Genomic DNA, 21,167 nt, shown 5'->3' with positions numbered 1-21,167 from the left:
TCCCTGGACAGGCATCAGAAGGGAACCTGACAATGATGTGTGACCAGACTGGAATTATAAGTGGCTTTTTGTTTGTTTGGAAATGACCTTTCCTATAACGCTCTGCAAGCATATTTAACTGGAGCTTCCGTTGGAGGATGCGGGGCCATTTTATCTCAGTGTACCATTTTGAGTGACCATTAAAAACTGAAACCTATTAAAAGTGCTTGGAAAGATACCCCTTCCCCCACACGAAAAGAGGACCACTGAATCTTTTTGGATGTGTGCTTCTCACATTTGTCCAGTGAACACTGACCGTATATTTGGAGCTTTGTTTTCTAATGGGTTTATTCTGTAAAGACTGGAGTGCAGCTTATCTGTGGATGCTGTTTCATCTCAAAACCCTTTTGTTGATGTCACTATATAGAGAGTTCCTTCATTCTTGGCTTTGGCAGGACCTTTGAATTCAAGAAAGATACCTAAATGCAATCTGGACACAATGAAAATGTTGGATAAAGTTTGCCACTCAAGTTCATGCACCTGCCTCAACGGGCCGGTTAGATCTCGGATCACACTGGGTATCTGAGGTTAAAGGGGTTGCTGTCCTGTACCTTAGGGCTGACGCCTTTAGGAGGATAGTTTGTCATATTGACACCCACAGGAACATTTGGAAGGTTCTGGGGCTTCTTGGACAGTTAGGAGGTAGGGCAAGGAATGGTTAGAAGCAGTTAATACCTGGATCTGCTGTTGTTTTTGGCCAGAAAGTGAGGCTGCTCTGTTCCCTCTGCCCTCTGGGGAGCCAGCCCTGCTGGTAAACCGGAGCAAATGACCTTCTTCAAAGGAGCTAAAGCCTCAGTTTTTCCTTGACTGTTGAAGTGAGAGGGAAAGTAGCTAGTTCCGGGTTTGTGTAACTCTTCACGCGAACAGTCTCCTTAATCTCACAACAGCTTCCACGGTAAAAGCACCATCTGTTTTAATCCCTGTCTTTAAGGAAACGAAAAGAAAAGAGAAACGAGAAGAAACCACCATAGCAGCGAACACATGGTGCATCAAGTGCCTATCAATTTCAGGAGCTGTTAATAACGTAAGAAAGAAAGTCACTCCTCAGACCTTGTCCCTGTACAGACTGATTGGTCCTTTGTCTTTGCAGTGGGACTTCCCGGTCATCCTCTGCTCCCGACGCTCAGCCTCCCCAGCTGCTGCCCACCACCCCCCTGCTGAGGGGCTGCAGAGTGCTGGATCACTCAGGAACTGACCGAACCCAACTGCCCTGGTGCCCAGTGCAGAAAGGTAAGGCCAGTCTCAAAGACAGGAAGAGCACCATGCGGTACGAGGCCAGTTCTTTGGGGTTTCTTTATAGGGACCCCTCTGTCGGACCAGACACAGGGGGCTTCAAATGCATGGTCTGCTCCCCACCACTGTAAATGGGAGCATTTAGATACTGTACCCTAGTTTCTTTATCTGGAAAAGACTGTGAGCTTGAAGGTACATTTAACCAAAGCATCCAAGACGTTGCCGTACTTTTCATTGAGGGAAAGGAATTTTCTTTTCTTTTCTTTTTCCCTTCCTTCATCCTTCTCGCTCCTTTCTTTCTCTTTCTCCCTTTCTGCCTTCCTCCCTCCTCTCCCTCTTCTCTCTCTTTCTTTCTTCCCAGGGAACAGTGTGAATAGAGGGGGTAGGCTAGGAGTCTGAGACCAGTAGCTCGCTGAGGACGTGCGTGGACCAGTTTCAGAGACCAGGTTATGTGGAATTTAGTGCTAAAATGGGAGATGATGGTGAAGACACCCGTTCTCCTGTTGTGGAACAATCGCCACATACCAGACTCTGTGCGAGGTGCTTTGTAGGGTTTTATAATCACCACCAACCCCATGAGGAAGGCATTATGACCTCCATTTTTCAGTTGAGGAAGCTAAAGCTGGGAGATATTAGGCAGCTTGCTGAAATCATGCGTTAGGGCATGACATCGTTGCGGGGCGCCTGGGTGGCTTGGTCGGTTGAGCGACCGACTTCGGCTCAGGTCATGATCTCATGGTTTGTGTGTTCGAGCCCCACATTGGGCTCTGTGCTGACAGCCCCGAGCTCTCTTAGGATCCTCTGTCCCCCTCTCTCTCTGCCCCTCCCCTGCTCACACTCTCTCTCTCAAAAATAAACATACATTAAAAAAAGAAAAAGGACGTGACATAGTTGGGATTTATAGTCCCTCCTGTTTGACTTCACACTGCTGTTTTTCTCTGTGGCTTCCGTGAGTCAGTGACGTTCGATTTCAAAGAAGGAGCAGTCAGCTGTGATTCAGAAATGGGACTGCATGCTAGAGGTTGAGCTGGACTTTAATGTGTTAGAAAGAGTGCGTCTCATTTTTGCCACTGATTAACTTTATGGGGTTTTTTTGTATGATAGAGAATATCTACGGTTGACGATTGTGATTAGCAGGCCAAAAGTCCAGACACATGTTATGACCTGGAATTTTAGGACTTCCTTTAAAAACAAAAAGGAATCTAGCATTCTGGGATTAGAATTTCTACTCCTAGGAGGAATTTAAAGCCCGGAATATTTGAAATCAGGATTGTTCAGAAAACCCTTGACCTCCGGGCTTTGTGACGAGCAGGTGGGAAGAAACCAGGGCCAGTGTGAAGATGTCTGCATGTGGCCCAGCCAACCATGTGACCTCTATGCCCCAGTTTTCTCATCTTCAAAATTAAGAGCGGACAAAATGAACTCGAAAGCACCTTTCAAATCTAAAGTTTTGTTTCTGTAACACTATGGTGCTCTATTCAGTATTCTAAACCACCTAGTATTAGATTCCAAAAAATGAAAGACACAAGTTTATGACCCTTCAGTCTGGAATTTCGAAGTAAACAGTAAGATCTCTTACACTCGACTCTGGCCTGCAGGGGTAAGGAGCTAAAGATTCCTTTCTCACAAACGTGTGTGTGCACGCACGTGCATAAGCAGATATATTTCATTCAAGCCTATCGAGGTCTGCCTCTGCACATGAACTCTGCTGCCGTGGAGGACATATTTGTCTGATTTCAAAGTTAGGTTACCTACAAAGATCCCTTTTTGTGTGTTCACACAACCTGGGTTTACTCCTCGCAGTGTCTCCTAATATATGTCCTTTCATGTCTGTTTCTTAATCTAAGAAGCTGCTTCTGGGGCACCTGGGTGGCTCAGTCAGTTGAGCGTCCCAAGCCTTAGTTTTCAACTCGGGTCATGATCTCACAGTTGATGAGTTCGAGCCCCACGTCGGGCTCTGCGATGACAGCATGGAGCCTGCTTGGGATTCTTGGTCTCCTTTCTGTGCCGCTCCTGTGCACGTGCTCTCTCTCTTTTGTACAGTTAATGGGCATTCTTGTGGCTTTCCAGGGAGGAAGTATATAAAACTTGTAAATCTAGCACTGAATTGTAAATTTGAAGAGGATGCAGGATATCAACAGTGGTGAGATTAGTGAGACTTTTTTTGCTCCGGAAAACACATGTGTCAGCGTGAAGGGCACATACTACAGAGTCCTGTTTGAATTGACCGGCTCTATCCCTACGTCTCCTTGTTTCCATGCTTGCCTTAGTACTGAGCTGGGATGCTTGCCTTAGTACTGAGCTGGGATGTTTGTGTCATTGTGTCTGGCCCTGTGGGTGCCCTCCTCCCTTCCCCCCCCTTTCTTTTGTGACTCCATTAATGGATGTGTATTGGCTCTTGGGAAAAGGATGAAGCCAGACCAGCTATTGGGTCTTCCTTCTCCCTCATAAGCTATTGTGAGGTATTTATTTATATATTTAAAAATTTTTTTAATGTTTGTTTACTTTTGAGAGAGAGCGAGAGAGAGAGAGAAAGACAGAGTGTGAGCGGGGAGAGGCAGACACAGAATCCGAAGCAGGCTCCAGGCTCTGAGCTGTCATCACAGAGCCCGGCGCAGGGCTCGAACTCATAAACTGAGATCATGACTTGAGCCAAAGTCGGATGCTTAACCCACCGAGCCGCCCAGGCGCCCCTATCATGAGGTATTTAAAGAAGACCCAGGTGAAGAGCGTCCATCTTTAGCCTCACACATTCAGGATGTGCACACGTGTGTGTAAGGGGGTGGGCAAGGAACAGAGGCATTCAGAGAAGAAGCCACAGATCAAGTCTGGTCTCTGCGTACATACTGTTTACCTCAGATGTGCAAAGGAAATTTCCAAAACAGTGTCTTGGCTCTTCTGGATTTCCTTCCTTTCCGGGACTGGTTTAAGCATTTTCATTACTACTGAGCAAAGCTCGTTTTAGAGACGAGGTGCCATCCTGGGGCAGGACAGAGCTTTTCTCCATACTACCAGGCGGCTCTCTCAGAGGGTGCGTTATTGAGAGTGAGCCATTTCATCATTTGTGCCGTGGGGGCGGGGTGGGGGTCCTGGTTATCATCACTCTTCTGATTTCTTTTTTTTTTTAATTGTTTTTTTAATGTTTTATTTATTTCTAGGGGAAAGAGAGAGAGAGAGAGACAGCGTGAGCAGGGGAGGGTCAGAGAGAGAGGGAGTCACAGACTCTGAAACAGGCTGCAGGGGCTGAGCTGTCAGTCAGCACAGAGTCCGACGTGGGGCTCAAACCCACGAACCGCTAGGTCATGACCTAAAAGCGAAAGTTGGATGCTTAACTGACTAAGCCACCCAGGCACCCCACTCTTCTGATTTCTTTGCTGAAGTCATAACTTGTTTCCGCGGACGTGCTTAAAAGTCGATTCATTGCTGGGGCGCCTGGGTGGCTCAGTTGGTTAAATGTCCAACTTCAGCTCAGGTCATGACATTACCGTCCATGAGCTTGAGCCCCACGTCGGGCTCTGCGTTTGGATCCTCTGTCTCCCTCTCTCTCTGTCCCCCTTCTTTTCCTGCACTCTTTGTCTCTGTCTCTCTCTAAAAAAATAAATAAGCATTAAAAAAAATTCATCCGTTGGTGTGGTTTACCACATTGAGAAACATACTTCTTGTCATACTAGATTTTGGAAAGAGATCTTCAGGGCTAGGGAACATGAGGGGCAAACAGCTATTATCTCTGGCTTTCCTTTTCTTTTTAAAACTGTGTTCGTCATACATCACAGCCTTTCTTCCTTCGCTTCAGGCTTTCAGGTCCTAAGCATGCATAGAAAGTAGGGAGTGCATCTCTCCTTTTTCCTCCTCTCTGAATCCTACTCCTCTTCCAAGATTCAAGTCAGCTGTATTCAAGGAATTCAAAGAAGCCTTCTGGATCCTTTCTTTCCTTTTTTAAAAAAATTTTAAGCTTATTTATTTTGAGAGAGAATGAGCAGGGGAGAGAGAGGCAGAGAGAAAATCCCAAGCAGGCTCTGCGTAGTCCGCACAGAGCCCAGCGGGGGGCTTGAACTCACAAACTGTGAGATCATGATCGGAGCCTGAACCAAGAGGCAGACCCTTAACTGATTGAGCCACCCAAGTGCGTCTGCTTTCTTTTCCTTTTGGTGGACTTACAGCTTTCATTTCTGCAGCAGAGACCCGGGTGCAATGCATCTGGTCCGGCCGAGCCAGCAGGCAGAAATGGTAGGTTTCAGCTCCTGTTTCTGGCGTCCACTGCTTGGGGACCTGGTTATGCCTCCAAGGGAGGAAGCGATGGGGACAGAGAAGAGAGTGAATGCTATTTCCAGCAGTGAATGAAGTTCATCGAAGTTCATAGTTTCGTTTCACAGCAGTATCGTGAATAAATGAAAAAAAAAAATCTATAGACCTTTTCATGCCATTAATTCAGGTATAGAGAACCCTTCCTTCCTTCCTTCCTTCCTTCCCTTTCGTATAGGTGATCACACAGATGAAACCTACTTGTAATTTATCTAATTTAAAATTAGAAACAGGTCATTGAGAAACTTTAATTAGTGATGCTATACAATTTAAATATATAATGATTAACTGCACTTTATAATTTTTTTTTAATGTTTATTTTCGAGAGAGAGTCAGAGATAAAACATGAATGGGGGAGGGGCGGAGAGAAAGGGAGACACAGAATCCAACGCAGGCACCAGGCTCCAAGCCATCCGCACAGAGCCCGGTGTGGGGTTTGAACTCACAGACAGTAAGATCATGACCTGAGCCGAAGTTGGATGCTCAACCAACTGGGCCACCCAGTTGGCTTTGTTTGTTTGTTTTAGTTTTTTAAATTGATTTTGTACACTTTAATACAGGATTACACAGCTAATGGAATTGTAAAAAGAAGGTAGGATGGAAGAAAAGAAATCCCAGTATCCATTCTGCTTACTGAACTTCAAAATACTGAGTTTTGATTTTGATCCGCTGTCTTAATAGCTCTTAATCTTAAGACTACCTTTAAGACTTTAGAAAAACGTAGCCTTTATTTTAGTCAGAGTTATAAGTGCACACTGGTTTTAAAAAGCACATCTTTCCACAGCAGTGTGGAGGGTAGGAAGGGTCTAATAAGCTTTGCCCCTACTTGAAAGCTAGCAAGTCTGGCAATTTTCATGTAAGTTTCCTGAACCCCATGCCCTTGGGCATATGTAGCGAACTAGAAACAGTTCTTCAGAAGGGAGAGAGGAGACATGTTAATTAAGTTTTTAGCAGAGGAACACGGGCTTCCCGTGAAAGAGACTTCTATTTACTCACCGGACATAACTGAGTGACTCTCTGTGCAGCATTCTGTGCTTCGCCCTGCGGTACGGGGTGTGGGTCTGGGTTCAGCCCTCTCCTTCCTTAGTCACACCGTCTGGCTTGAGTTGTAAGATCTTATTTCAAGTGGAAAGAGGGTACAGGAAACGGGGTCCAGGGTTGTTGATAGTAGCTTTCCTATTGCCCGTGTTTCCGTGGCTGGATCCCAAGAAAACTCTGGAATGAACTCTGGGAGATGGTGTTTTTAATCATGGTCCTAAGTTTTGGGCACCCCAAGAATTTTCCTGGCTGGTCTGGCCAGACTGTTGGGATCTCAGGAGCTTGTGTTAATGTGACAGCTCAGGGAGCGCCTGGGTGGCTCCGCTGGCGAAGCATCTGACCTCTCTGCTCAGGTCATGATCTCTCGGTTCGTGAGTTCAAACCCCGCGTTGGGCTCTCTGCTTTCAGCACAGAGCCCACCTTCAGATCCCTTCTCTCCTCTCTTTCTTTGTTCCTCTCCCCTTGCGCGCGTGCGCTCTCTCTCTCTCTTACTCAAAATAAAAAGACTTAAAAAAATCATTAGAAAAATGTGACACCTCAGAAACCTGTGGTGACAGGCCAGGTTCCCTCAGATGAGGTGAGGCCATGGACGCACAGGTGGTGGAAAGAACCCTACCCTTAACGGCAGAAAATGCCTTTGGGATCTTATCTGCTTCCTGGTCCTTCCCTTGGCTGCTTCAGGGTGGCCTTTGGTCACCGTTGATTGAGTCGCAATCCTGTGAGATACCAGGACACCTTTCGCATGGATCACAATAGTGGGTATTTTGTTCCTGTCACGGCAGCCTCTGGGTCATAGAAAAACAGTCCTTGGGAGTTTGTGAAATGGGCCCCGAGAGGAGTATTCAGTGGGACTAGAGGCGAACCGAGCTTAGACCATCCTTCCTGCTGCAGAAAGACCATAGGTCGTGAACCCCACTTTCGCCATCTAGCCGTTTCTCTACGCATACGTGTGCAGGCACGCACGTGTGTGCGCATGTATGGTTTTTTAAGAAAAAATTATTTCTACCATTAAAAATGATACGCTAGGCAACAGGCAGAGAGAATTGTTCTCCTGTCTAATAATTAGTTTTGTTTGGACTTAACCCAGAGTTACCGTGGTGGAAACTGTCGAGAAGAATGGAGTTTACCTTTTTGAAATCCACCCTTTCTTCATTCCGTTGACTCACCTGTCAGCTCTAACCTAACCCAAGGTTAACGAAGCTAACAAGTGCAAGAACCTTTTTATCTTACCCCTTTGTCTCGAGTCTTGAGGGTAATTCCAGCCTGAACAGGAAAACTTTGATTGTTCTTAGGGGCGTGTGCATACGTATATGCGTGTTCACATGAATATGTTAAATCCCTCTCCTTTGAGGTCTAAGTATGTGTCATATTAATTTTTAATAAACCACTTCCCTCTTTTTAAAAAAGAGTTTAGGAATATCTAGCCTGAGCCACAGGTAGCTCGTTTGGTTTTTTTCCCTCCATTTTCTTCTCAGTGTAGTGATACTACTTCCCTAAATTCACTGAAACCAGCAAGTATGTGATTGGGATGAATGTCATCTTTTGGAATTGGTTTATTTAAAATCCTGAGTTATGGGCTAGTCCTACCTAGCTGTTAGTTTTTTACATTGTAAGGTCTTCTCATTTCCTAACTTACTGCAAACCGAAATCTAGATTTGATAATCCGTGGTTTCTGGACTTCCTTTACATGTATCTCCCCATGTACTTATCCTTGTGAAAATAGTCCCCCACGTCACTTCTTCTGTCTCCTCTTTACCCTTGTGAGCTGTTGGTGGTGGATGAGATTAGACAGGACTGTCGCTCAGAGCAGTTGGTGGTGGATGAGATTAGACAGGACTGTCGCTCAGAGCAGTGACGTCACTTAGAGCCTCTCCCACGGGCAGGTATATGATCCTGGGCAAAGCACGCAATCTATTTCTTTCAACGACAGTCTTTACCATTGCTCTGTGCTCCTAATGAGGATTCATTGAGTCTTCGTTGGAAGAAGAGTGTGTACATTATTAAGACTGATGCTCTGCGGAGCTAAGCCCCAGAGCGCGCTGATTGCTTTCTTCATCGTTGCATGTCCCTGATTTCTTTGGAACCCATAATTATCACCCCAACCCTCCATCATTTACTTTGTTTGCAAAGTAGCTATTACACATTCACTGCCCAAACTCTGCCTGTTGTTTAAATTTCCAAGATGCTGTTTGTTAAATTTTCAACATGCTGCTTCCCTTCATGGATTCCAGCAGTTTCAGCTAGAAGACTCTTGTTCCTCGGACCTTCTCATCTGCCCCAGCCTGTTACGGTTGTCTGTTGGCCTGGGATATACCTTTTCTGATTCTTATATCTTCCCCCCGCCCTTAAAAAAATTTTTTTTAACATGTAGCTATTTTTGAAAGACAGAAACAGAACCCCAGCAGTGGAGGGGCAGAGAGAGAGGGAGACACAGAATCTGAAACAGGCTCCAGGCTCTGAGCTAGCTGTCAGCACAGAGCCCGACGCAGGGCTCGAACCCACCAACTGTGAGATCATGACCCGAGCCAAAGTTAGACACCTAACCGACTGAGCCACCCAGGCGCCCCTCTATCTTCCCCTTTGTTAGTTTATACTTTAGGGTTTTTGGTGGTGGTGGTTACTTTCTTAAAGTAAACTACCCCCACATTGGAGCTTGAACTCACAACCCTGAGATTAAGAATTGCAGACTTCCATGTCTTAAGGTGCAGAATTTTTTCTTTTACCTTTAATGAACTTATTAATTCATCTGGTTCAAAGAATTCTCATGTGGAATTCAGTTGCCTTCAGCATGGTGAAGGTATTGCTTCGTTATGTGCGTTCTGTGGCTGGTTTTCATGAAATGTGAAAACCTTCTGCTTCCGAGGCCTGTCTATGTGGCTTATTTCCCCCCCGTCTGGTAACCTATGTGGATATTCTTTTTCCCAATATTTCATGATTCGCGAATGTGTTTTGGTGTGGATCTGTTTTCGCCCACTGTGTTGGTATTCCAAGGAGTTTTCAATCTGGAAACCGTTCTTTGTTTGTGAGAAATAATCTTTGGCTATTTAATTCCTTGCTTCCATTTTTCTTTTCTGTTTTGCCTTTCTGGAGGTCTGGTTTTCAGATAGTGGATCTCCTAGTCTGGTTCTCTAAATTTACTATTTTTTTTCCCTCTAATTTCCCCACCAGTTGGTTTCCCTATTTGCTTAACTCCCTGAGAGTTTTCCTAAACTTTATGTTCCAATACCGCCATTGAGTTTTTCAATTTTTCCTATCATGTCATTAATTTTTTTAAGAGCTCATTTTCATTTGCTAAGTGTTCCATTTATGTGGCTTCTTATTTTCTCTAGTCCCTGTTGTGAGGCAGACCTCCCCAAAAGTAGTAGAATAAACATTTCCATTTTTATTTTTGGTTCACATTCTGTGGGTCAGGAATTCAGATAAGACTTGAGTGACTAAGAGCTGAAGTCATCCGGTGGCTTCTTCACGTACATGTCTGGCACCTGGGCTGGGATGAATGAAGGCTAAGTTCACCTGGGACCATTGACTTGGGTACCACGAACTCTCCCTGTGGCTTTTTACAACAGTGAAGCTGGTTCTGAGGGGAAATTTCTGGAGAGCAAATTTTCCAAGACAACTGCATAGTTTTTTGGGGTTTTTTTCCAGTAGGCTCCACACCCAGCATGGAGCCCAACTCCAGGCTCCCACTCACAACCCCAAGATCTGGACCTGAGCTGAAATCAAGAGTCAGACTCTCAACCGACTAAGCCACCCAGATGCCCCGGAAGCAGCATAGTCTCATGTGGCCCGGCCTTGGTGGCCATATAGGGTCACTTCTGCCAAACTCTACTGGTCAGTGTATTCATGAGATTGACCAAATTCAAGGGGAAAGGAATTTTGACTGTTTCTTGATTGTAGAACACAAGGGCACCCTGTGAAAGAGCGTATCGGGTGGGAGTGTTGTTCTGTCTGTTTTCAGACTGTAGAACCTGTTTTGATTACTGGCTGACTGAATACAATATTTTTTCTTATCTCTCCGAGGACATTATTATGAATTTTCCTCCCTATGCACAGTCTGTTTTCTTTGAACATTTGGGGAAATATCCAATTTAAGCAGCGTATTTCACGGTTGACTCGGGTGGATTTCCTAGTAAATCAACTCCTGCACTGGCTTGGCTGTCCAAGTGCTAGGAACTGATAGCTGGAAATAGTGAAGGAGATCTCCATACCTGTTGTCTTTGGGTTCACATAGTCCCACTGTTGCCCGGTGGGAAACCCTGGTGTGCCCCAGTCTGTGGAGACGAAATCTTGGGTCTTGGCCAGGTTTCGGGGAGAGATCTGTTTTGATTTGTTTGTCTTTTATTTTTTAAAAGTTTATTTATTTATTTTGAGAGAGACAGAGACAGCGCAAGCAGGGGAGGTGCAGAAAGAAGGAGAGAGAGAATCCCAAGCAGGCTCTGTGCTATCAGTGCAGAGCCCGATGTAGAGCTCGAACTCACAGACGATGGTATGATGAACTGTAAGATCATGACCTGAGCTGAAACCAAGAGTCAAACGCTGACAAAATAGACTTTAAGACAAAAATTAATAGAGACAAAGAAGGACATTTTATGATTATGAAATGGAGAGAAGGAAGAAAGTCAACAAGGAACTTGAACAATAATACAAACCAGCTAGACCTCAGTAGAACAATTCACCCAATGTCAACAAGATACACATTCTTCTCAAGAACACATACTTGGAGCTCATTTCACCTCTTGGATGTGTGGATTAATTTTTTTTAAATCAAATTCAGGGAAGTTTTCGGCATTATTTAAATATTTTTTCTACCTCACTCTCCCCCATTTCCTGTTCCCCCACCTTTCCTTCTGCAAGTTATACTGTGCTTAATAGTATTTCACAGGTCTGTGAGGCTCTCTTCATTTTTCTCTCTTTTTTTTAAGATTTATTTTTTTGAGAGAGAGAGAGAGGTGAGCAGGGGAGGGGTGGGGGAGTGGGGGTGGAGGAAGCAGGATCCAAAGCAGGCTGTGCGCTGGTAGCAAAATGTCCAATGAAGGGCTTGAACTCACTAACTGGGATCATGATCACGCTTAGCCCACTGAGCCATCCAGGGACCCCCTTTGTTCATTTTTCTTATTTCTTTTTGTTCTTCGGACTGGATACTGTCACTTGACCTGTGCTCACTTCCACTGATTTTTTTCTTCTGTCAGCTCAGACCTGTGGAGCCCCTTTAGACACTTTAACAGTTAGTCACTGTACTTTGAATTCCAGATTGACACTGGGTTTTTTCTTTATAATTTCTCTCTTTATTGAAATTCACAGTTTGGTTAAATATCATTCTCATACACTTTCTTTCAGTTTTTTAGTTCTTTGAACATACTTCTAATAGTTGACTTAAAGTCTATAAGTCCAATGCCCTGGCTTCTCAGGGACTTTTTTTTTTTAATGTTTTTTAATGTTTGTTTATTTTTGAGAGAGTGTGTTTGTGTGAGCAAGGGAGGGTCAGGGAGAGAGGGAGACACAGAACTGGAAGCAGGCTCCAGGCTCTGAGCTGTCAGCACAGACCCTGACACAGGGCTCAAATTCACAAACTGAGATCATGACCTGAGCCGAAGTTGGACGCTTAACTGACTGAGCAACGCAGGTGCCCCCTTCAGGGACAGTTTTTAATTGACCACTTTTTTTCTTATATATGGGCCAGACTTGTGTTTCCTGATGTGCCTTGTAACTTTTCGTTATTGCAAAGGGACATTTTATAATGTGTCAACTCCGGAAGTCAGACCTCCGCCCCTGCCTGGCCCAGGGCTTGCTGTTGTTGCTCTTTTGTTTACCGACTCTTCTAGGTTAGTTTTCAAAAGTTTATTTTCTTTGTAGTGTGAGGCCACTTAAGTTTCTCTGCTCAGTTAGCTTAGAGATCAGATCGTTTAAAGAATTTTTTTTTAATGTTTTATTTATTTCTAGGAGAGAGAGAGAGACAGCGTGAGCAGGGGAGGGTCAGAGAGAGAGGGAGTCACAGACTGAAGCAGGCTCCAGGCTCTGAGCCAGCAGTCAGCACAGAGCCCGACGCGGGGCTCGAACCCACGAACCGCGAGATCATGACCTAAGCGAAAGTCGGACGCTCAACCGACTAAGCCACCCAGGCGCCCCAGAGATCAGATCGTTTAATGGTTGAATTGAGATTTCCTCAAATGTCTGAACAGGGAAAGGGTAGGAACTGCTTAGTGGCATCATTTTGTTTATGACCTGGTGTTGTAATGGTTGTGACGCTTAAGTATTTTAGCAGAATCCCCCCCACCTCCCCGTGTCTCTTGAATACAGGTCTGGTGTCGGGTGGTGGACCAGCTATAGTGGCAAGAAGATGAGCTAAGCAGCTACCTCAATTACGCGATTGTCTGTAACGGCCCAATGAGCACAGGAATCTTCCCCGTGGGGACAGAATGTATTGGATTTTCCAGTCATATTGGACCGTTAAACTATTCCTCGGCACCCACTTTGGGACATGCTACTAGAGGTGTGTTTTGGAAAAGCTTGACCCAAATTGCAGGTATTTTCAAACTTTGGCCATACACACAAGCGTTAGGAAGATAGGAAAGACTGTAGGGAAAGAAATTTTAAAGGAGAGAAATGAACCAGCCATAATTTTGAGGGGATCAGTTCGCCAGCATGCTCATGTGTATGTATACTTACGTGGGCGTTACATCCCTTCACAGATTTCCCTTGCACTTCACAGATTTTTTAAAAGGCTCATGGGACATAGCACCATCACTAAATGCCTGGTACATTTAAGAATGCTAAATGCATGAGACGCCCCTACAAACTCTGTTACCTGGAATCCAAGGACTAGGTGAGCCAGACTTTCATTAATTCTAAATGGTAAAGAAAAAATAATAATAATGTTGTATAAATATACATATCTAAATATATATGATAATACATCTTATGTATAATTACACATATATAAATACATGTATATTAATATATAGTAAATACATATACATAAATACATATATATAATAATGTTGCTTTTCATATTATTCTGTACTAATAACGACCAATTGTTTTTATTTGTTGTTAACATTCACAATTTATTTGCCAACTAAATATAAAACATTCTAGTGCTAATCTAGTCTTTCAGTTAGAAGTAACTGAAAGTTAAGACTTTTAGTTCTAGTGCTAAACAGTCTTAAAAACGGGTTTCAAAAAAAACAGAAACCAATTTCAAGTCTCTCTAACTCTGGGATGGATACGATTAATAAGATTTGACTTTCTTTGTTAGCACAGGAGCGCTTAGGGGCACCTGGCCAGCTCAGTCAGTAGAGCGTGTGACTCTTGATCTCAGGGTNTCGAGCTCCACGTTGGGTGGTAGAGATTACTTAAAAAAAAAATTGTGGGGGCACCCGGGTGACTCAGTTAATTGAACATCCAACTCTTGATTTTGGATTAGGTCACGATCTCGCGGTTTGTAGGATCAAGGCCCACATCAGGCTTCTTGTGGACAGCGTGGAGCCTGTTGGGGATTCTCTGTCTCCCTCTCTGCCCACCCCCACTGTGTGCTCGGTGCTGTCTGATTCAAAATAAATAAACTTAAAAAAAATAAGTGAAATAAAATCTTAAAAAAAAAAAGAACAGTAGCACTTATTAGTTATAGAACCAATTGCCATGTTATAAAATGGACTTTGGAAAACAAAACGTATTTTGTCATTTTTGTAAACATAATAAAAATGGGTTGGGTTCCTTGTTTGAGTATAGACAAAAGGTCTGTCGTACATTATCATTTGTGTACAACTGCTGCTTTTCACAAGTCGTAATCATTCTAGCCTGTTAAAAGCGATGCAGGAAATGAAAGGCCGTGTCTCTCTTTTGGACTCTGTGTCTTCTCTTCCTGCGGTGCCTCGGTATGAAACTGCACTAAGAGAGATTCAAAACAGGCCCGAATCAAGCCTTTCTGGTTTTAGTCTGAAAATTCGGTGGACTTGTTTTTCCCTCAGAGATTCTTTAGATGTGACAGCTATTTTTGAACTTCTCCTGAAGAGCACCTCTAGTCCTAAACTGGTGAGGAGCAAATATGTGAGGTCTTCACACATTTGGGGCTGGGGATGCCAACTGATGGACATTAAGGGGTGTGTCCGGATGATGTCAAGGCAAAGGGTGCTACTTAGAGCAAAAACTCACGTCACCAACTATGGAGAGTTAAATAATTATAGCTTAGGTCTTCAACTGTGATTTGTATACTTCAATATGACTGAGGGTAACCTGTTTATTATAGGATATTTTAGCACATCCTTGTACCTATATTTTTTTAGATTTTATTTTTAAGCAATGTCCACATCCAACGTGGGGCTTGAACTCACAACCCTAAGATCAAGAGTTGCATGCTTGGGGCGCCTGGGTGGCTCAGTCATTTAAGCGCCCGACTCTTGATTTCGGCTCAGGTCATGATCTCACGGTTCATGGGTTCAAGTCCCGCAGCAGGCTCCGCACTATCCGTGCAGGGCCTGCTTGGGATTCTCTCTCTCTCTCTGCCCCTCCCTGCTCACGCTTTGTCTCTCTCTCTCTCTCAAAAATAAATAAATATTTTTTTAAAAATTGCATGCTCTACCAACTGAACCAGCCAGGCACCCCCCCGCCTTGAATTCTTTTTTACTAATCTAGTATTAATATTACAGACTATGTACCCTTTTCTTCTGATTGGCCAATTTTCTTCTATTTTAAATATCTGACCTCCTAGCCAAGAGGACGGATTTTAAACCTGAGAAGATGTCGTCACAGAACATATTTATCTATATTCCTTCTATTTTTCTTTCAGTGCCGTTCTCCATTTCAAGCCGCCTTTGCAGTCTTGATAAATGCGAACTGACAACTCGCAGGGTCATGAGAGAAGAGAAATCATGACTGCCTGAAGCCTGGAAGCCCGCCCTTAATTAAGGAAAATCCTCCATCATTGTTTGAAATGCTGAGAAAGTTGTTGCGAAGGAGACTTTTCTCTTATCCCACTAAATACTACTTCTTGCTTCTTGTTTTTTCCCTTGTCACCTTCTCTGTTTTAAGAATTCATCAGAAGCCCGAATTTGTAAGTGTGGGGCATTTGGAGCTGATGGGGGAGAATCCTAATAGTAATATTAACTGCACCAAAGTTTTACAGGGTGATGTAGATGAAATCCAAAAGGTACAGCTTGAAATTCTAACCGTGAAAGTTAGGCAGCGCCCTCGATGGACAACCAGTGACTATATAAACATGACCAGAAATTGTAACTCATTCATCAAGAGGCGCAAATATATCGTTGAACCCCTTAGTAAGGAAGAGGCAGAGTTTCCCATTGCCTATTCCATAGTGGTTCATCACAAAATCGAGATGGTTGACAGGCTCCTGAGGGCCATCTACATGCCTCAGAATTTGTACTGCATTCACGTGGACAAAAAATCCGAGGAGTCCTTTCTGGCCGCGGTGATGGGCATTGCCTCCTGCTTCAGTAATGTCTTCGTGGCCAGTCAGCTGGAGAGTGTGGTATATGCCTCGTGGAGCCGGGTCCAGGCCGACCTCAACTGCATGCAGGATCTCTACCAGATGAGTGCACACTGGAAGTACTTGATAAATCTTTGCGGTATGGATTTTCCTATTAAAACCAACCTGGAAATTGTCCGGAAGCTCAACTCGTTAATGGGTGAAAACAACCTAGAGAGCGAGAGAATGCCATCCAATAAAAAAGAAAGGTGGAAAAAGCATTATACAGTTGTTAATGGGAAGCTGACCAACACGGGAACTGACAAAGCGCACCCCCCTCTCGAAACACCTCTGTTTTCAGGCAGTGCCTATTTTGTGGTCAGCAGGAAGTATGTGGAGTACGTGCTGGAGAATGAAAAAATCCAGAAGTTTATGGAGTGGGCAAAAGACACATACAGTCCAGATGAGTATCTCTGGGCCACTATCCAGAGGATCCCCGAAGTCCCCGGCTCGCTGCCCTTAAGCCAGAAGTATGACATGTCTGACATGCATGCCATCGCGAGGTTCGTCAAGTGGCAGTACTTTGAAGGTGATGTTTCCAAGGGTGCTCCCTACCCGCCCTGCAGCGGGGTCCACGTGCGCTCCGTGTGTGTTTTCGGAGCAGGTGACCTGAACTGGATGCTGCGCAAGCACCACTTGTTCGCCAACAAGTTTGACACCGACATTGACCTCTTTGCCATCCAGTGTTTGGATGAGCATCTGAGACATAAAGCCCTGGAGACACTGAAACATTGACTCTTCGTTGTAGGCAACTTGAGAAGTAAGACACATGTGTGAAGCGCACCCCCTCGGACTCTTCCATCTTGCTAATACACATCAGAGAAACTATAGGGGATGCTCTTCAGGGGGGTGGAGGGGACTCCTACCGCGCCCGTCCTCTGAGCTATGCGGCTTTGGAGCACAGTGGGTTCGAAAGGTTATAGCATCAAATATTGTGCTAGACTTAGCGTGGGGCCAGGGCAGGCGGTGAGTGGCCCAGGTGGCTGGGGGAAGACACAGTACAAAAACCAGCCTGTTAAAGAGCTCAGGGACTTAACAAAATGATTTCGTCTGTGCCAAAATTCCTTCGAGAGCTTTAAATATGACAGTTTTCTTGATTTGAATAAATTTATAGCAACAACCGATTCTAAGGATATAGTTTATCCTGCAGGATTTGTTCGGTGAAATAGAAATTGGACTTTAAGTGATCGTTGTGAATACTTTATTGCTATAACGTTATGCCGTGTAATTGTATATCAGTATGTGTCATCTCAGGGAACTTGAAAAAGTGGGCTTGATTGATCGTGAATCTGACTAATTTTCCCTTCTAACAATGGATAGATGTTTTCTAAAACAACAAAAAAAGTGGCGATGTTTAGTTGATTCTGTGAATCATCTTAGCTTATTAGAAAAGATATCTTAGGTTATTTAAAAAGTTAAGATATCTTTGTTGTTATAATGTCTACAGAGAAACACTCAATTTTTCCAAATATTTTTCTCTACTTTTTCCCCCTGGTCTCCTCAGACCCTGTTATCAAACTGTACTGTATAAAAACTTGTGTTCAAGGGCGCCTGGGTGGCTTAGTCGGTTGAGCATCCGACTTCGGCTCTGGTCATGGTCTCAGAGTTCGCGGGTTCAAGCCCCGCGTTGGGCTCTGTGCTGACAGCTCAGAGCCTGGAACCTGTTTTGGATTCTGTGTCTCCCTCTCTCTCCACCCCTTCCCCACTCAAACGCCGTCTCTCTTTCTCTCTCTCAAAAATAAATAAACATTAAAAACATGTTTTAAAAAAACCTTGTTTTCATGGTGCCCCATATTACTTGCCTCATTTCTCTTTTGTGATTCAGGTGATCGTAATCCGTGCAGGGATCTCAGACCGAAAGGGTGAGGTAGGTATGGGAGTGGTAGGAGAGGCACCCTACGTGGGCAGTTTCCGGGGACTGGGAGGAGTGTTTTTAAGCCCCAGTCCGTACTGTTTCCAGAAATCAAGGCTGTTGCTCTTTGGATCCGCTTGTGTCCAGCGTCCCAGGGGCTTGCGTCCTAATGTCAACTGTGTCTCCATTTGAAAAGGACTGGCTTCCGCCCTTGCTTCTTTCTTCATGCTTCCTGCCCCTTGGTTGGTCCTTAGCCTTCGGATTAGCAGTTGGCTTCTCTCTCTCGGACCCCAACCCCAGCGCTGTTGTTGCACATGCGTCCTTGAAGGCCTGGGAATCCCGAGGGGAACATCAGGTCTGGGGCACGGGGTTTCAGGGTTGGTATCATTCACAGCGTATGGTTTCTGCTCTCCTTTTCCACCAAAGGCCAGTGTGTGGAGGTGGCCCTTGTGCTATCTCGGCTCTCAAAATTAATGAAGATTAGAAAGAAAAAAGAAACCTGCTCTCTTGATAAGCTGATACTGTTGAGACAAAGGTCTACCAGGAAATGTGACGCTCTATCATTTAGCCGAGACTTTGAACAGCAATAAACGGTTTTCAGGCACTCAACTGAGAAGCCTTTTTTTATTCCTTCAAGTTCGGAAACCTTTTCGTTTTATGGAGAGAGCTTTGTTACACTGACCCTCCTGAACGAAAGTTTCACATTTTTTAAACCTTTGTCGTCACGTGTAAACGCGCCAGTCAGTAGATTGCTGTGTTTCCGCATGATTAGATAGGCAGCCGGATGCTGGCTCAAAAAAAAGTACTCTGAAAACTCAAAAGATGAGGTCAGTGAGGGCGTTAGGTGATAGTGCTGTCTCTTTTCATCTCAATCAGTTTTTTCTTTTGATGCATGTCACATGTTTCTCCCATGCTCTTTGCAGAAGGATTTACCTCCTGGATGGGTCCCTTTTTTTCCTCTAAAATCCGTGATATTCATTGGCAAATAGTTTATGTCTCTGTCTTTTCACTTTATTCATGGTGCTTTTTATGTACATTTTTTTCATGTCTTATTTTGAAAATTCTCAAGTTTACCGAAAGTTAAAAATAAGAGTACAGTGACCACCAGATGACCCTCACTCACCTTGAATCGCTGGTCTCTCACGTTGTGCTCCATTTATTTAAATTATATGGATTTTTGAACTTAGCAAAATTGATGATCAAGACTATCTTTTGAATTTCCAAATATCCAAGGTTATTTACCTCAGCACTGTTTTTGTAGGGTGACTGCCTCTGATCTGCATTTAAATGGGCAGGTTTTGAGAGGTTTTTCTCCACCATAGATATAAAAATAAGACTTTAGCACCTCATTTCCCCAACTCTCACAGTAAAACTATGGACCTACTGTCCTTTATACAGCTGTGGTACCTCAACTTTCTAGAATGGCACTTGGTGAGATCCGTCTGAACATAACCTGTTGCTAATGCCTGTTACAGGGACTATATAGAATTTTATTGTGACTCCTTTTATACATTTTAGCAAGACTTAAATAAAATTCCTGCTACTGAGACCTGGGGTGCCTGGCTCACTCAGTCAGTAGAGCACATGACTTGATCTCTGGGTTGGCAGTTTGAGCCCCATGTTAGGTTAGAGATCACCTAATAAAATCTAACAAAATTCATACTACTGTGGGATGAGCAATGTGAAGAATCAAAAAATGGTTTCAAATGCAAGCAAAAACAAGTTCTTTAAGAAAGATCTAGAAATTATTTAAATTGTTGCCCATCCATCAGTTATTAAACACTGCTTTTACTGTCATCGAAGGTCAAGGGAGGGAATTGTTAGGAATCATTCACAAAACATAAAACTACAATTTTGAGATGGAAGGTTTATTTTAGTGAAGTGCTGTATCCTATTACTAGATTTCTTAATAAGAACAAGAGTGGACAAAAATATCTTTTATAGGCAATTCCTAGGCTCTTCCACACTAGAGGAAGCAACTGTTAAGGTTTGCAAATGTGTTGAGAAAGAAAATTATTTCCTCTACCTGTTAAGGTTCTAGCTGGTCTAAGAATCAAATTGACATGAGACTAACAAGAGAAAATTAAACAAAGCTTAATAAATAACATGTATACCTTCTGTGTACCTGGGAGAGACCCAGGAAAACAGTAACTCCATGGCAGAGGCCATTACCTTAACTTTAAGCATCACCTTCAGCTAAAGACCAAAGATGTTGGGGAGTCCATTATGGGAGGTTACCAGAAAAAGCACAGTAAATTAGGGTAATGTTGTTAGGCAAACTTAAGTCCATGCCTTTTCCACTGATAATAGTTTCTAGAGATTCAGAGTCATTGCCCTCTTGGTACCGAAGGAGATTTCCCTTGTGTACGTAAATACCTCTTAAAAGGGCAACTTCCTTTTGGTTTCTCTTGTGTCTACAGTTTCTTAAAAATTACCAGCTTAAAATAATCAATTTGCCAAAGAGGACAATTAGGGGGTGGCAAAATTTGCTCCCCTACAGAGGCATTATTATCTCTAAACACGGATTTGTGTCATTCATCAGATATAATTCGCTAATGTAAGTAAATTTTCTTTTGTAGTTATTTAAGGGAAGAGGAAGCCATGTTTTAATTCACATGTAGGGTCAATTAACCTGGACTTTTGTAGTTTGTTTAGAAAAATAAAAGTAATTTCTCATCATGTTAAATATAAAATAAATGCAGGGCGCCTGGGTGGCTTAGTCGGTTGAGCATCCGACTTTCGCTTTGGTCATGATCTCGCTGTTCGTGGGTTCTAGCCCCGCGTCGGGCTCTGTGTTGACTGCTAGCTCAGAGCCTGGAGCCCGTTTCGGTCTGTGACTCCCTCTCTCTCTGACCCTCCCCTGCTCACGCTGTCTCTCTCTCTCTCTCTCTCCTAGAAATAAATAAAACATTAAAAAAAAAAAGAAATATAAAATAAATGCAATAGTGTTCCATGGCAAACGTGGCTTCCATAGGTTTTACTCTTTTTGATTGTGGGTGTGACTGAATGCATTTGTAACTAGGCAGATCACCATTAAAATTAGCCATTCAGAAATCAGTCCATGTCTCCACAAATTATTTTTACCTTGGCTACCAGCACTTAGTTTAGTAGTCGGCATGGTACTTTGTAACCAGTAAGTGTTGTGTGTGAGTGGTGATTAAAAACATGAATTCTCCAAGGGCACCTGGGTGGCCCCCTCAGTTGAGCTTCCAACTCTTGGTT

At 43.8% G+C, this 21,167-nt stretch overlaps 1 protein-coding gene across 4 annotated transcripts in view; it reads left to right on the top strand.

The window, feature by feature from the left end:
• GCNT1 (glucosaminyl (N-acetyl) transferase 1) overlaps positions 1–17,865 on the top strand; it is a 28,440-nt gene extending 10,575 nt beyond the window's left edge. For 2 of the 4 annotated variants that reach the window (XM_077759364.1, XM_077759366.1), the window contains exons 3-4: positions 1,130–1,269; positions 15,398–17,865. In XM_077759364.1, coding sequence (XP_077615490.1) covers positions 15,542–16,828 — 1,287 coding nt within the window. In that variant the 5' untranslated portion in view covers positions 1,130–1,269; positions 15,398–15,541 and the 3' untranslated portion in view covers positions 16,829–17,865. Of the gene's footprint in view, positions 1–1,129; positions 1,270–12,909; positions 13,103–13,321; positions 13,436–15,397 lie in introns of all 4 variants that reach the window. The other 2 variants (XM_077759365.1, XM_077759367.1) reach the window with 2 other exon arrangements.
• Positions 17,866–21,167: the final 3,302 nt, after the last annotated feature.

This window comes from Crocuta crocuta, unplaced genomic scaffold, assembly GCF_008692635.1.
Source record: "Crocuta crocuta isolate KB4526 unplaced genomic scaffold, BGI_CrCroc_1.0 scaffold41, whole genome shotgun sequence".
NCBI classification, from domain to species: Eukaryota; Metazoa; Chordata; class Mammalia; order Carnivora; family Hyaenidae; genus Crocuta; species Crocuta crocuta.
This window is presented reverse-complemented; position numbering and strand designations above follow the sequence as displayed.